This window comes from Typopeltis vanoorti, chromosome 3, assembly GCF_054136105.1.
Source record: "Typopeltis vanoorti isolate ZY-2024b chromosome 3, IOZ_Tvanoo_1.0, whole genome shotgun sequence".
Taxonomy (NCBI): Eukaryota; Metazoa; Arthropoda; class Arachnida; order Uropygi; family Thelyphonidae; genus Typopeltis; species Typopeltis vanoorti.
In genome coordinates, this window is record NC_143551.1 from 8,999,346 (window position 1) to 9,013,387 (window position 14,042).

At 35.1% G+C, this 14,042-nt stretch overlaps 1 protein-coding gene across 1 annotated transcript; it reads right to left on the bottom strand.

Annotated features, from left to right (window-relative positions):
* Positions 1-671: 671 nt before the first annotated feature.
* LOC150107897 (uncharacterized) lies at positions 672-13,278 on the bottom strand. The gene is made up of 6 exons (XM_090415423.1): positions 13,185-13,278; positions 8,206-8,261; positions 5,378-5,494; positions 2,015-2,101; positions 1,863-1,889; positions 672-942 (listed from the first exon to the last, which is right to left on the bottom strand). The coding sequence occupies exons 1-5, from the start codon at positions 13,276-13,278 to the stop codon at positions 1,863-1,865; spliced, it is 381 nt and encodes a 126-aa protein (XP_090271549.1). The 3' UTR covers positions 672-942.
* Between the last annotated feature and the right edge of the window lie 764 nt (positions 13,279-14,042).

A 14,042-nucleotide genomic window follows, 5' to 3' on the forward strand; every position in this document is an offset into this window, starting at 1 on the left:
TATGAATTATTTTCTTATTTTGCTACAACAGAATCGAAGTGAGGTTTTTGCGAAACAAGCGGTTCTGTTGCTATTAGAATGAATAAAATGAAACGAGATAGTATGACGAATAAATACCCCGTTGCACGCGCGGTAAAGTTGTCGTCCATTTGATATGGTTGCTTTATATCATATCATTTCAAATATATAAAGTTAGATATAGAAACCGTCAGTTTACATTCATTAATTGCGTTTTCTCTTCCTTAAAGTAAATCGATCTTGTCCTATGGTTGTTTCAGACTTGATTTCGAATCCCATCTATGAGGTGAACCTTAATAAGACATTTGTCACCTAAAGTTCATTTACTCGTTTTTATACGGATGCGGATGGTTTTTACTCGAGAAAATTCTGGTTTTCCGTTTCTTAAAAGAGGAATAGAAAAAACGAATAGGTTTAATGTCAGGATGTTAGTTGCTTTGGCTAGAAATTCAATATTGCCAACGGCCTTAATCGAGAAAAGAACTCAAACCACAATACTGCACAAGAGTGCGATATTAACGAAAACTACGCACATTGATCTGAGGGTTAAAATGTTCACAAGTTTTGATTTAGAAACCATAAGTAGCAAATCCTGTTAGCTTTATAATGATAGGCACGTATTTAAAATAAAAAATTTATTTTACAGTTTTACGTAAGAACTGAAATATTATATTACAGTGAGTGCAGAGCGAAGGTATCGTTTACAAGATTACGAGTGTTTACATTTCCGTTTCCAATAATAGCACCTGAATTGGATTTCTAGTTCACCACTCATCATCATTATCGTCGTCGTGAAAAATTCCTGACTTGAACCCTCAGAGAAAGTACAGGGAGTTTTTTTTTTTCACTCGACTGGATTGTTTTGTTTTGGTCTTTACTCGAAATTCGACTTTCTCTTGTCGGTTCCAAAACTCGTCAGGATTTCTGAAAAAGAAAATTCGAAACTTCATTTCAAAGAGGGTTTATGATCGTGTTTACAAAACGTTTCAAGTAAAATAAAATGAAAAGCTGACAGAACATTAATAACAATATATTTTGTCTCTTTTACGTACAGCTACATTTCTTCAATGCAATGACAGTTATCAGTGTCCGGGGGGAGGAGCTGTACCGAAAAGCTCGGTGATTTTCGATGTGGCAGTATCAAAAGAAGCCACCTATGCGTCAACTCAGGAACATTTCGGTTCTACTGCAGCTGCCCGGGTCATCTGTAGGTGATTGAAGCGAAAATATCAGAACCAACAACAAGACAACGTGATTTGTTTGTCACGCATTTATTATGTATATGACTAGGTTTGGAGAAAGCATCTGGTCTGGAGCTGTTTGGAGATAGGCCGCAATAGTTCAAGTGAAGGGCAATCTTTGCGCTGCAACCTACAATGACATTCTGCACAACCTTCTGCTTCTATATTTATGGCAACACTCCAGCGACGACCCCTTCCTGCATGAACACGACAATGTCTGCTTGTGTTAATCATTCTGCAGCAGCGTACTAAAATCTAGTGGGCAGCCTTCCGAGAACATTGAAGGCTGCTACGTGTATATGACGATGAGATGTGTAAAAAGTACCATATCCTTCTTAAGGAAGATAACACTGAAATATCGAGTGTTCTCTTTGTTCTCCATAGGCCAGTTTATTTATTTTTTTGTCTAATGATGTAAGCTTTCTTTAGAAATATCAAAATACATTGAACTGCGTAATAAAATATGAAATTCTTCAGTAAAGAAACCTGCATAATGCAAATAGCTTTTAACATTTAAAATTGTCGTTTAAATCTCGTTCTTAGGAGAGAAGTTTATTTCCTTAAAATCGACTGAACGAAATCTTTTAGAAACAGGATACTTACCTACTCGCCAAACACAGACCCACATTCCTGGAAAAAAAATAGGGAGTTTAATGTTTCTGTTATGATTACAGCTACTAAAGTTATTTTCGGATGTACATGTTAGACGAATGCAACACCGTTAACCAGACCTTTTCGTCATTATATAACATTACCTGGTAAGCTCTCCGAATGTGGTTCATAATTTCTTCGTCGGATAATTCTTTTTTATCGAAGATGCATCTCTTTATATGGAAAACAGCCTGTAAATAAATAAATGAAATAAATGTTGGTTGACCTCTGTAAAAGGGCTATAGTGATATTATATATCTTGTTGCTTTATATAAGACGCAAGCGAATGTTTCCTGTATTGAGAATTAATTAATTCGCTTTTTGAAAAGAATTTGGCTGCGCTGACTAGAAGCAACCTAAAAGAGGTTTATCGTTATTCTACAATGAAAAGAAAGAATGAATGTGGAATTGTATTCACGTGTCAGAAACTGATGAGACGTTTCAGTTAGAGTTCTCACTTTGTAACTCGGTGCACGCTACTATTAGATTGGATGAGGGGATTGGGCTTTCAAAATGTGGGCTGAAGAATGTTTAGCTGAAATAGTTAGGCATCGACGTGTATATAACTTGTGTTTTACCTAAATAAAGATCCCAAATGAATCGAATTAAAATATCACAATCCCATTGTAACAATCTTACAACGATCTTACAAAAATTAAAAATACAATAATCTTAGATATGATGATGATACCATTGTAATAGCAGAAAACAGAACCAAATTAATCAAACTACTGCAGCTACTAATGGAAGAAGGTAAAGAATTTGGATTAGATATAAATGCAAAAAAGACCAAATTTATGAAAATCTGAAAAGAAAGCAGGTCTGAGCCAGAAATATTCATAAACAATATGAAAATTGAACATACAACAGAATACAATTATTTAGGCACCTACTTTGCTGCAGATGGAAAGCAAGAAATAAAAATAAGAACAACCCTAGATAAATGTGCCTTCTGGAAAACTAAAGATCTGCTCAGAAGTACTGTGAGTATCGAGACAAATAAAAGAATGATATGAACATTAGTGTGGTCAATTTTCACATATGGAAGTGAGACGTGAATATTCAAGAAGAGAGTAAGGTAACAGAAAATGGCCTTTGAAATGTGGTGCTATAGGAGAGCTCTGAAAACCCATGGACAGAACATGTGACAAATACAGATGTCCTACTGAGAAAGAGAACACAGAGATCTTTATTACAGGAAACGATTCAGAGAAAGATGAGATTGGCAAGACATGTACTGAGAGGTTCAGCAGGAAACCCTCTCACTGAGGAAGCTACATGAAGAAGAAGTAGCATCCCATTGCGCAAGGAACGTACAATGACGGATATATCAAGCTATTGACAATCAGTATCTCTGGATCGAGTGTGAACGTTTTCTGAAAGTAAATTGACAAGCAGGGAAATAGTTTGAAGAACTAGCATAGAAATATCATATGTTTATTAAGGGGAGGTTACGTCTGAAGAATTTTCTCGTGTTTTATGATAACGTTACGGCTAATTTGGGTAAAGAGAATGGATACCATATGACACTCTGTATTTTGTCAACTTTTGACTTGGGTAATGTAAATGAGTGGTATATGAGGATATGAATCTGCGAGCATCTGGATTACAGACTCTGATTAACAGAAGGACAGGTGATATGATAGAGGTCTACAAAAGTTTACATGGCATTATAGGATAGCGTTGATGACAGTTTTCGTTATATGGAAGGTGGGGAGAGATGATCTATAGGGGCGGTATCATTTCTACCAGCTGGGCTTCCCAAGTCAGACAAGACACAGGAGAGCGACCAGACGAAGAGAATCATCCTGGTCCTCCAGGTTGTGGGTTGATCATGGAGACGACAACCCTACCTCATACAAATGCAACTTGTCACAAAACAAGTACCAGGTAATCTTCACTGTAAGGACTTAAATGGATATCGACACAAAACTTGGAGGAACATGCTCCCAATAGGTTTCATGATATCATGAAACCTATTGGGATTTCATGATATAAAGAATGTTCTTTATATCATGAAATAAATATAAAACTGAAAGAGATTTATCGTTATATGGGTGGGGAGAAGAGAACACTGGGATATCCGTGAAAGTTAAGTTTGTGCGGTCTTTAAGAAAGGAGTGAGACCTGGATTTTTCTCTTAACAACCACTGAGTGAGTACAACAATGTATCTTTTGAAGTGGTGAATGCATCCGGTTTCAATGAGGTTAAGAGAATGTGAGACATCTGGTGTGGGTAATCACTTTTGATGAGTCCTTGACCCTCTGAAGGTTTGTGATAATACGAGTATATATATATATATATATATATATATATATATATATATATATATATATTTGCAAGAGTTTGACAAAATAATGGAAACGCTTGTTATACATAAGTATTTCGTTATTAATACAGTGTTGAGCAACCTTTTGCATTCAGTACAGCCTTAATTCTTCTTGGAATGACTCAAGTTTTGAATAGTTTTCAAGTGGAGTTTTGTACTACTATTGTTGTGCTACAAGCAGAATGGTACAATTTCTTATTCCAGTCTCCAAAACTGGCTAGAGGGGTTCAATGATGTTCAAATATCGTGACCGTACTGGTCAGGGAAGATGTTGAAGTTCACCTTCATGCTCATAACCACCACCACTGTAGAGTCCAAGCTGTGTGAAGGGGACATTTTCGTCTTAGATTACTGCTTTGTTGTTTGGAAATAACGTTTCGATCTGGGATGCACTTGATTACCCAAAATCCCCAAAAACTTCATCACGTGAGCGGAGAACACTCAAGGCTTCCTTGGGTGTTCTCCGAACATAAACTCGTCTTGATGTAGGGAACAGCGTGAAGGTGGACTCATCTAACCTTATCATTGTTTTCGGTGTTCTAATGTCCAGGTTTGACATCATCATTTACTCATCTGACCATTCTTTTCAGTAATCAGAGGTTTGTCAATTGTAGCTCTACCATGAATACTGGATTTTCGGATGTGCACTTCACATCGGAAAAACTGTTCGATGTGAAGTGCACATCGGTGCACCAACGATTTGTCTTCTTTCATAGTCGGCCAAGTCTCCCATTTTTCCGACCCCCCCCAATTATCCCTCAGTACAATCATTAACGTATTTTCATGAAAACTAGAGAGCGTAAACAAATCACAAAACAAGAAAATTCAGTGCTGCTGCCACAGATTTTTTCAGTGTAGCCAGCACAAATAAATTCTATTCCTAAATGGCTTACTGTTTTCACTTTGTACAACCCCGTATATATAATGGATATATTCAGGATTTCAGGTTGCAAATTTTGAAATGTTCTGATACGGAATTTATTCAACTTTGTTTTTCCAGTGGATATTATTTAATTACTACTTTTATTTAATTTGAAATATATAATGCCAGCTTCATCCTGCTGTACCACATCAAATGCGCAGAAGATTCTTTATAACTGTGAAGTGTCGATTCAATGAAATATAAAACTAACTTACTTCTGGAATTCCGGTTCCATTGTTAACTCCTTCGCACACATACTCCACCATTTCCTCAGTAGTGTTCATATCCCTTCCAGAAATTTCATTAACGCATGCAATCGAATGATTTTTAAGCTGTAAGAGAAATAAGATAAATTTTAAAAAATTCTTTAACACAAGAAATTGTCAAACTATATTTAAACTTGACGGACTTTCACAGCCTCGTTTGGTTAATTGAATTTGTGTAACCCACTGTTACCTTAAACATTTTAACAGTGTTGAGAATATTGACGGATGTGTATTCTGGAAGTTTCAAACCTTTTTTTTTACCTGTCCACCACTTCATACAAGTATTTCTCCCTCGATGACCCCTAAGGGATAATATCTAAACTCCTAATTCAAATAAGCAGTGCATCCTTTATTTGAACTACAGTTTTAGCTTCTAAATCTTTTGCTATTTCGGTTAACTGCTTGCGTAAAATAAATTCAACTTTAGATACATCACAGGCCATTCTAGTACAATCATGTTATGAAGATCTTCCAATCGAATGCCAAAATCATCCCTCCTCTTCTTCAAATGGCTCGTGTACAACAGCAACTCCTCGTCTGACATTACATCTTTCTTCCAATAACTGTCAGACATGATTTGTTAGCGAACCGGCTGAAATCGCGCGTGTTTAAACAGCTATGCATAGTTCCACTTTGGATCGAAATCCCAGAATAATTGTCCAAACTTGAATTATATTCCTATTTCAACATTGCAATGTTGTTTGAATATCATGACGCTTCGATAGAAATCAATCACGTAAAGCAAAGGCTAATTTGATTTCAAATGTTTTGCAGATAACCGTTTATTTCAAGAGAAAATTCTATTCATCATCATCATCACGAACCATGGGCTCACTGCCCGTTGATGTCTGATGCCTGTTTCACTATCTTCTTCCACCTTTCTTTATCCAGTGCACAGTGTCGGAGTTTTTGTACACACATTCCCCACTAGTCTTTTATATCGTCTATCCATTCTCTGAATGGCCTACCTCTTCTGTTTAAACCATCCAAAATACCAAACATAAATGTCTTTATCTTCCGGTTCTCACTCATTCTACAGATGTGTCCAAATAATTGCAGCTTCCGTTTTATAATCTTCTGCATTAGATTCTGTTTTGGTTGTATCTTCTGATAGAGCCCTTCATTGGTGATTTTCATTACCCATCCTATTCTTAGAATCTTCCTGTAATAAGTTCTTTCAAATGACAAAATTCTTTTTCTTGATTCCTTATTTATTATCCACGTTTCAGATCCGTACAGTACACCGCTGAAGATGCATGTTTCCAATACTCTTAGTTTTGTTTGCAGACTGATCACTTTACTTTTCCAGATGTTATCCATGGCCTTCAGATTTGTTCTTCCCTTTGCAATCCTGATCTTTATTTCTTTTTTACAGTCCAAGTCATATATCAGTTTACTTCCCAAATATGTGAATAGTTCTACATTTTCTACATCAGTTCCATCCACTTCTATCTTTTGTTTCCTGTTCTTCTCAGCAAATACCATTTCCTTTGTTTTTTCAAAGTTCATAACAAGTCCAAATCTCTTCCCTTCCTCATTTAACAGTTTCAGTGTTTTTTGTAGTTCTCTTTCGTCTTCTTCAATAATAACAATGTCATCTACAAATCTCAGATTGTTAATTCTCATTCCGTGTACAGATATTCCTTTGGCATCTTCTTTCATTTTATCCATTGCTCTTACATTCTATTACAGAATCACAAAAGTCCACTCAAACATTGCAAGCAATTTCTTTTGACAACCAACGCACCTCTGTACGTTGAGCTGATTATAAGCTTCCTCATTTCGTCTGATAATTGAACTAACAGACAAACACTGAACACTTTTGTTTACTGATTTAATGTACTGTTGAGCATTGTGAACAGAACACAACATGACGTTCTGTACATTGTTCTCTGTAACTGTGCATACTCTAACACAATTAAAACAACTTAACATTGGAATTTTTTCTTCAAAAATGCCAAAACTTCTGTATTCACCGACCATTGTTTATATTATTCTGTTATACATCCCCATCCGACGCATTAGTACGTACGGACTATCACTTTCAAGTCGATCGGACGCAATTGGAGTATCTGGTGTATTGCAGTACACGGTCTAATTTTTTACCTACATCTTTAAGCGTTCGCCCATTAGCATCCCATCGAGGTATAAGAAAAATTCATCTTGAAAACGAAATCTATCAAAATAGCAGTATGGCAGTATTAAATTAAAATTTAGTGTGTTGATCTATGCACAGAAAGATATGCATCAACTTAAAGAAGTCTTAAGACCCCTTGTATATCCCACTGCCATATCGTCTTTTGGTATAATCTGTTTTCATCTATCTCACTGATACCTTTCTCATCTATTGTAAATATTCTCGTTGTAGCAGACAGTCGTCTGAGTCAGTGCTGCCCTTAGACCTGGACAGAAGGGACATCTTCCAAAGACCCGCTTTAGATGTTTCCAAACAAGTGAAACCAAATTAAATCTCACAAGCCTGATGAAAAATGTAATAATCGATTATGGAGACATATTAATAAAAATAATATTAATAATGGCAATTATTATAATACTAATAATAATAAATAATGGTTCTAGAAAGATTAATAACAGAAACATTCTGATATGATTTATGTAACACACTGGTGTAAAATAAATCCTGGTCGCTTTTGAGTGTTACGTAGATTTTTTTACAGTTACTCTAATTAAAATACTTTTGTTTGCTTCTTATTTAATCGACAAAGCACATTGACTTAAATTAAGGAAAGGAACTTTTTTAAGCATAAGGTACTTACCTCTTCGTACGCATGCTCAAAAACACAGTCTATTAGCTCGTGGTGGGTTTCAGAGGCTGTAAAATAATATGATTAAAGCATATTATTCGTCCATGTAAATAGTCACTTTTTCTGATTATATTTCTTTAATTAATGTACAAGGGATGCTTAAGTGTCACAGTTGTATAACTGGGAGAATACCTCTACGTAGCATTTTAAGGAATGCGGAGAACAGATAAGGACTTTTGACCTAATGTCCAATCTCACTTTCTTGTGGTGTACCCTGTTGGGTATTTGACTCGATATGGAACGGACGAGGTTGAGCTGGCAAATTTGGGATTTAGAAGACCAAACAGTACCTATTGCATTAATGCAGTGGCTCTCAAACGTTTTACCTCTGAGCCCACTGACAAAAGAGAAACCACTGTCAGCCACCCCCGCCGGTTTTATTTATCAAAATAGGAGTCATACTACGTTTGACGGTTGATTCAGTTTATTTTGTGTTTTCTATATACTATTTAACAGTTTTTGATACAAAATAATTAAAGTATCACAATATTAGGCCTACAATAAAAATTAGTTTAAACACGTGCAATTAATCAAAATATGTATTGAAATGAAACAATATTTAACTAAAAGTATTTAATTTTTATCTGTAAAAATAATCAAATATTTAAATGTCAAAGTCTTATGTGATGGATAGGCCTTCTTTTGAGAGCAAATTTTATCAAAACGTGGTCTAATATCAGAAATAGCTACTCTAAGTTCTTTAGCAATATTTAGTCTTGAACGATACTTTGACTTCATAGCTGCCAAAGAAGAAAAGCCTTTCTCGCACAAATTAGTTGTTGCAAAAGGAATAAGGATCTTCATTGCTTTTCAGTTCAAAGTTGGGAATTCCTTGCCAATATATACCCAGAACTCTGACAAAGACAATTCCTTAAATTTACTTTCCAGTGAAGTATGACTAGTGAGATCGATGAGTTGTTCTTGCCTTCAGAGATGATGGCCCAGGTGCATTTCCGAATGGGTTTTTAATCCAATAAAATTCATCAAAATCATCACAAAAGTATTTTTCGTAATGAACTTTCAGCATTATGAGATGATCAAGTAGGCAGCTTTTTATCTCCATTGGAAGCATTGAATTATCAGTGTCTTGTACTATTGACACTGGAAATTGTGAATAGTACAAGAGTAGGGAATATGAAGAGGATGCGGCCGCTGCCGAACTATCAACACCGCCTCTGGCACACGCGTTTTATAAGTGCCAGTGAAGAAAATAATTATTAGTTATTTTGAAATTCATGATAATTAAAACCCGTATCATCAAAAGTTTTTCTTTCTGTACTTTTATTTGTTGTTATTTTTAAAACTGATTTAGGGCAGTTTTAATTTTTATCTGTTAGAAAGTATGCCGCACCCTCTTTCAAACTATTTGCGCCCCCCTCTCCCTGGGATAATACAAAATGACAAAATTTCACGCCAGCTGGGAAATTCGGCCGGTTAAACAAGATCGCCGTTGTTTTCGTCAGCGAGTGAGGGAGAAGAGCAAAAAATTCAGCTACTGGAACATATCCGAAGTCAATGTCAACAGAGTTAAAAACTAACACCATCAAAGTAAGAAGCATCGATGCTGGTACCAGATCAACTTGATACATGCAATAAATAAATGATACTGTATGAAGACCATAACGATCAGAGAAAAAAAGGGAGTAGCTAAATTATTGAATGCTAAATACGAGGATAATTTTCTTGAATTGTAGGCAATATCAAGTAGGGTGATGTGTGAAAATATTAGAATGGGGAAATAGAAAAGGTTTTTTTTTTTGTGTGTGTGTGTGTGTGTGCCTGACCCACAGAAGGCTCATCCACTTCTGCTAAGGCAGAAGTGGGTGAATTTTTCGAGATTTTCTACTGGCGGCTGACACAAAGATCAAATAAAAGTTGGTCACTGAAGAAGTTATAAACAGTAAAGTAATAAATGATTCCTGGACATATGGAAATGTTTGGAAAACATTCTGGAGAAAAAAGCAAAATTAATAATAATGCTAAGTAGCCGATCGATTCTTGTTGAGGACATAGAGTAGTTATTGTTAATACCATGAGCAAGATAAAAGTGAATTTCCTATTGAAGAGAAAGTAACTGTGCAAGAAAATGTTTAAAATAAAATTTGAACATCTTTCTGAGAAAAACTGAAATACACAAGAATTATTCAAGAAAAAATGAAAGCGTTTGAAAACAAGAACCAAACACCTTGAAGATTCAGCGGCAAGCCCTTTGGAAAACATTGACTCACTCACCCAGAAAGGAGTGTGCTGAATTGTCTTCGAGGAAAGAAAAATAAGAACTACTATTTGGACTCATGAAATTAAAGAGAGGGTGAATGGAAGCAAGGAACCACATCAGAGTTCCTGCCAAGTAAGTCAGCTTGTGATCTTAGAGAATAGAGAGAAAAAATGTAAAAAAGCGAAGCACTGTGTTAAACTAGCTAAACAAATGCCAAAATAAATATGAATAAAGTAGCAAAATATTATAGGGAGTCTTCAAAAGTTACGAAATGGAAGAAATACTGTAAAAGGAATCAGAGATGATGATGGTGACATGAAAAGTGAAGATAAACATGTTTGGAGTAATTAGTTTTAAAGGCTGCTACATGAAACCAGACATGACAGCACAGCGGCACATAAAACACTTGACAAGAACAGCGAATACACGTCCATACTTAAAATAGAAAAGGATATCAAAAGCCTGAAAGATGGAAAGACTGCTGTAGTAGATGAAACTCGACCATAAATCCTCAAGTATGGAGGTACAAAAGTCTTACAGTGGCTGCACTGCATAGTGCAGCCACTATGCTATCCACTGGGCCTGGACAGAAAATGTCTAATTCCAGATGATTGCAATAGAGCTATCACGTAACCCATCTGTAAAAAGGGAAATAAAACTGAATGTGAGAATTACAGACGAATTCCCGACTGAGTGTTATTGATAGGATTCATGCAAATATATTTCAGAAATGGTTAAGAAAAATTGGCGAAAGGAAGCTCCGAAAAGAACATGTCGGTTTCGCACCAAATAAAGGTTGTCAGCGTCAGATTTTCATTTTAATACAAAAGACTGATTTTAAATAATTTTATGTTAAGACAAATAGTTTTGGAAAAGGCATATAAAAAGGTAACCAGGAAAAATAATGCAAAACATTACAGTTATTGGGTGTTAATGGAGCATTATATCAAGCGATTCACAGTCATTTGAGAGGTAAGTCAGCAATTAGAATCGAAGGAGTTAAAGGGAGAGTTTCCTGTTAAATCAGCTGTGCACATTATCTCCACTGTTATGGATTATGAAGGAATTATGGAAGAGATGAACGAAAGAATTACATTATGAAGGAATTTGGCATTAAATCCTATATCAAAATTGGCAATGTTAATCTTAGCTTTTTATTTTATGCAGATGTTATATTCCTGAATAAATCCATTACAAGTCCACAAGATCCCCTGAAAAAATTGGATGACTGATGTAATGAATTAATATGAAAATCAATCAGCAACATAAAGAGAAAGACAGCGAAAATAAGCAAATTCATCTTCAACTTCAGATGCATCGTGAATAGTGAAAGTGTAGAATAAGTAAAATGTTTCAGCTATTTAAGCACAATTTTTATTGAAGATGGCAAATTAAATATGGAACAGACAAGAGAATTAGTAAAGTAGGAAGTCAGCTGAATAAGAGTACATGGAAAAAGAAATAAATTTGTCAAAACACTAAATTAGTTATATACAAGACGTTATTCAAACCAATTTTAACTAATGGATCCAAGACTTCAGTCTCGGATCCATAAGTAGTAATAAAACACTTGATCGAAAACTAGAGACTTCTAATATGAGATTTCTGAGAACGATTAGGGGCGTGAACAGATGTGAATCAGTGGCACTATCATATTAAAAATGACGAAAGTAGGATACAACTTGAGATTGTTAGCATCCAGGAATGTGTTAGCAGAGCTAATCTCAGGTGGTCACTTAAACAGAATGGGAGAGGAAAGATTATCAAAACAAGTGTTCTCTGCCAGGTTGCAAGAAAAATACTCCTATTCTGTATCAATCCAAAATGAATTGATACAGAAGTGCTTTAAAATACGGAAAATATAAGACCTGATAATATTGGAATCTTGATGGATAACATTAACTGGGAGGAAAATTAATGATCAGAAGTTAGTAATAGTAGAAATTTCTCATGTAGTACTATCATAATTATCCTGTACATCCCCTTGAGGGTACCTATCAGGAATTTGAAGATATATAAAAAAATTCCAATCCAATTCCAATTTAATTTCAAGATTTTCAAAACTTATCAATTTCCGAATTCGTTCAAAAATTTGATTTAAGAATTAAAAAAAAAATCGAGAAAATGTACCAAAATCTGATTGTTCCTTAGTGGAAAAAATCGTTAACACACACACACACACACACACACACACACACACACACACACACACACACAAATATATGATTCCGGGACAGGGCCGGCTGCAGGTTTTGGGGAGCCTCGGGAAAAAGTTATTAGTGGGTCCCAAAATATTTGCAAAAAAAAGAATTTTTTATCGAAAAATTATATAAATTTTATTATACATAATTTACAAACATTGAATACTTATATACTAAAATATTTCCCATATCAGTACATCTCTGAAACATCAAACATTTTATTATCAAATTTTCTTAGAAATTTCAAAGTACGGGGCTTCGGCCTGAAGACCGAAAAAACGACGTCTGTGCCGGCCCTGCCTCTAGATGTAAATTCTCACGAACTGTTGCACAAGTACTAGGCGAGGATAAACACAGCAATTAGAAATAAAAATATTTCATAAAGCGGAGACACAAGCCAAAGTTATAAATAATTACATTTGAATTTATTTAAACATTACATTTTGCCCTCATTATTAACTCACTAATGAAAGGATAAATGAAATAGAGAATTATAAAACGAATAATCTTACAGCAGTCCCTCTCCAGCGACTTCCTAACAGCGTTATCGCCTGCATCTGGATGACGATAACCAGCCAAAAGGATGATGAGCAGCACAGGAATCATTTTCGCCACCAAGACCCAGTACAAAGCAACAACGAATTATATAACGTTGGAAAGCTATAAATCAGATCCCATGTACCAAAATTTGATTTTACCCTTCAAATAAACTGCATCATTTTGTTTACAAAATAAAAGTGGATTGGTCTGATTTCAGTCTGTCATTACACGGGGAAAAAAGTCTTATCTCTATTACATTTGTAGAGGTGAAGGATTAATTATTAAAGTAAGTCGTGATTTTTATAGATGCTATTTAGTCGTATATGTTTATTCAAAACTGTGCATAAATCACATATAAATCTATCGCTGCCAAAGATTTAAAACTAAACACACATTAAGAACAAATCAGTGTTTGTGCTTTATCAGTCTTCGATAAACCAATGTCCATACTTGTGAACAACAAACTCAAGTGACCTCGTGCGTCATTAAATTACGCCATCTTTACTTTCCACTTTATGCACTAAACATCCGTGTTGTTCACCTCACGTTTTTTGTAATAATTAAAAAACTGCTCTTATATTTGTTTGTTTTAGGCTCTGACAAAAAGTCTTCATTCTTTGCGCTCATTTCCGTTCTACGCGTTGATAACTTGAAATATCTTTTTAACTGAATTAATTCAAAAGATGAGGTGCTTTCAATATTAAATTCCCGATGTATTTTGGAACAGACTTTCTTTTATTTTGAGAGAAAAAAAAAGAAAAAAGAAAAAATATATTTTCATTTACACTAGAAAGATAGATATTATATAACTTGCTCACCAAGCCTTGCGA

Coding starts and splice junctions, on each gene's coding strand:
- LOC150107897 (XM_090415423.1), bottom strand. CDS start 13,278: ATGATTCCTGTGCTGCTCATCATCCTTTTGGCTGGTTATCGTCATCCA. Junction 8,262..13,184: donor GTCGCTGGAGAGGGACTGCT/GTAAGATTATTC, acceptor ATTATTTTACAG/CCTCTGAAACCCACCACGAG. Junction 1,890..2,014: donor ACATTCGGAGAGCTTACCAG/GTAATGTTATAT, acceptor TTTTTTTTCCAG/GAATGTGGGTCTGTGTTTGG.